This window comes from Entamoeba nuttalli, assembly GCF_000257125.1.
Source record: "Entamoeba nuttalli P19 unplaced genomic scaffold asmbl_2169, whole genome shotgun sequence".
In the NCBI taxonomy this organism is placed as follows: Eukaryota; Evosea; order Mastigamoebida; family Endamoebidae; genus Entamoeba; species Entamoeba nuttalli.
The window spans coordinates 1-2,274 of record NW_008575122.1 but is presented as its reverse complement, the minus strand read 5'-3'; the positions used below and the strand labels follow the sequence as shown (position 1 = coordinate 2,274).

Here is a 2,274-nt window from a genome sequence, read left to right as displayed (position 1 = left end):
GAGGTTTTTAATAATGAAAAATTCATTTTGTTTTCTTTTTTTTCTAACACCCCTTCATTCTTCTTCAATAAACCAAGAGGCATAAACTCAAATATTTCAATAGAACAATTGATGATTATTTATAATGAAAGTAATGGAATAGCAACAAGTAGTGAAAAAAACAATTAATGTTATTGTTATAGTATAATTCTAATAGAATTATAATAAAGAATTAAACACTAGAAACTTGAAAATCAAATTATGTCTGCTCATTTCTTCAATGTTAAAGCATCAGAAAATGGCACTAAGTTTCACTTAGAAATTGAAGAAGGATTAATGTATGTTCTTACAACGATTTCTGTTGCTAATGGGGAGTGTGTTGTATCATTCGAAATTGAAGATGATGAGAGTGATGAGGACAAAATGAAAGAAATTCATATTGCACGACTTTCTCAATCAGTTCCTATGGAATCACTTCATCTTGAATTTGATTTACAATATGTTGACTTTGTAGTACGAGGGAGTGGTGAGGTATATTTCAATGGGTATGATATAATTGATCCACGATTCAGAGACTATATGGATGAAGATATTGAAGATGGTGGATTTGAAATGAACACAAAATAAAAAATACCATTATTTCATTGATTGATTGATTTGAAATTCTTCTTTGTTTTATTATAACAATAAATCAATTATGATGAAGGTGTTATTGTCTGAAAGAATTTATTCTTCTTTAACACCATTTTGGTGTTGTTCTTTTTCAGAATTATCAACAATAAGTAAAATTACTCCTGCTATAAGAATAATCATTCCCAAATACCATTGTATCGGAATATATTCTCCTATTAATCCTCCAATAATTCCAGACATAATAAATCCTGTTATTGTAGATGTAATTGTTGCTGTAAGAGATGGTAATTCACTAAGTGCTTTTGCAAAAAAAAATCCTCCAGCTCCATTGCATCCAAACATTAATACAACACACAAACACCTTATAACAATACTAAATTGGCTCTGTGCAAAGGGAATGTATGAAGATGTAATTCCTTTACTAAACAATCCTCCAATACTCCCAGAGATACCAGAAAGTAATGGATATTTGAATCTCCAAAATCCTTCCATTAATTCAATAAAAGTTCTTTCTTTTGAAAATAAAAAGAGAAGAAAATGAAATAAAATAATCCTTTAATTCAAATATGAATTTAAAGTGGAGAAACATAATTGTATGGGAAATATCCTTGTTGTCCTTTTAATTCTCCAAGCCACCAATCTCCTTCTTTCTTTAGTACTGTAATAATATCTCCTTCTTTAAATGATAACTCTCCTTGTTCTTGTGCTTGATATTCATACTCACATCTCACTTGTTCTTTTCTTGATGGTGGTGGGGGTGGTGGTCTTTTTCCACTAGATGTACTTACTGTTGTGGTAGTTGTTGTAGTGCTTGTTGTTGTAGAACTTCCTGAATTTTCAAATTCTGATGGTTCATATGTTCCATCCATAACATCACTTGATTTCTTTGAGAAGACATTTGCATCAATAACCATTGAAGATTCTCCTGGAGTAATAATTGGTGCTGGGTCAAGTGCACAAATTCTGAAATTACTAGAAACTTCTGAAGCTTCTCCCCAATAATTATTTAAATGATTCAAATAATCTGTATAACTAACAATAAGAGTCCCACAAATTGGAGAAACAACTTCTTCAGCAGAAGATGTTAATTTTTCAACATCAGCAATAATTTCATTTCTAAGGTAATTATAAAGGTCTCTAGCAACATTGTATTTGTTCTGTGCTTCTCCAAGTCCACTTTGTTTTCCTGGTGGTTTCTTAGAAATGCTGAGAACTGAATCATGATATCTATCCATATCAACTCTTCTATTGTGACAAATTTCAAATCTTTTTTCCATTACTTTGAATTGTTCCATATAAGTTTTTAATGGAACAATAATATCACTTTCAATTCTTGTTTCATATGTATTAACTCCTTCATCAATTTTTTGGAATGTTGAAATAATAGAATCAATATCAGACTTTGTTTCTGGACTAGTATTCACAACACAATCACCTAATGATGTTAAAACTTCAACTTGCATCAAATTAGTAGCATGTACAGTAGGTGATAACTTCTTGATAACATCTAAAATATTCTTAAACTTTTTATAAGACTCATTAAGTTTATTCTTAGCATATTGAACATCACTATCCATAGTTTTTTGACCTGCACCAACATGGGTTTTAATTTGATAAAACTTTCTTCCAAATGCGTCTCCAATTCCGCTCATCCCTTAACTA

General features: G+C 30.3%; 3 protein-coding genes across 3 annotated transcripts; 1 reads left to right on the top strand and 2 right to left on the bottom strand.

The window, feature by feature from the left end:
- Positions 1-240: 240 nt before the first annotated feature.
- ENU1_012540 (hypothetical protein) lies at positions 241-606 on the top strand (the record flags this gene model as incomplete). The annotated part of the gene is made up of 1 exon (XM_008856722.1): positions 241-606. One exon carries the CDS (start codon positions 241-243, stop codon positions 604-606), a length of 366 nt encoding a protein of 121 aa, XP_008854944.1.
- Positions 607-705: 99 nt separating this feature from the next.
- Positions 706-1,104, bottom strand: ENU1_012530 (hypothetical protein; the record flags this gene model as incomplete). Its single annotated transcript, XM_008856721.1, has 1 exon — positions 706-1,104. One exon carries the CDS (start codon positions 1,102-1,104, stop codon positions 706-708), a length of 399 nt encoding a protein of 132 aa, XP_008854943.1.
- An 80-nt stretch (positions 1,105-1,184) lies between these two features.
- Positions 1,185-2,264, bottom strand: ENU1_012520 (SH3 domain containing protein; the record flags this gene model as incomplete). The annotated part of the gene is made up of 1 exon (XM_008856720.1): positions 1,185-2,264. One exon carries the CDS (start codon positions 2,262-2,264, stop codon positions 1,185-1,187), a length of 1,080 nt encoding a protein of 359 aa, XP_008854942.1.
- Between the last annotated feature and the right edge of the window lie 10 nt (positions 2,265-2,274).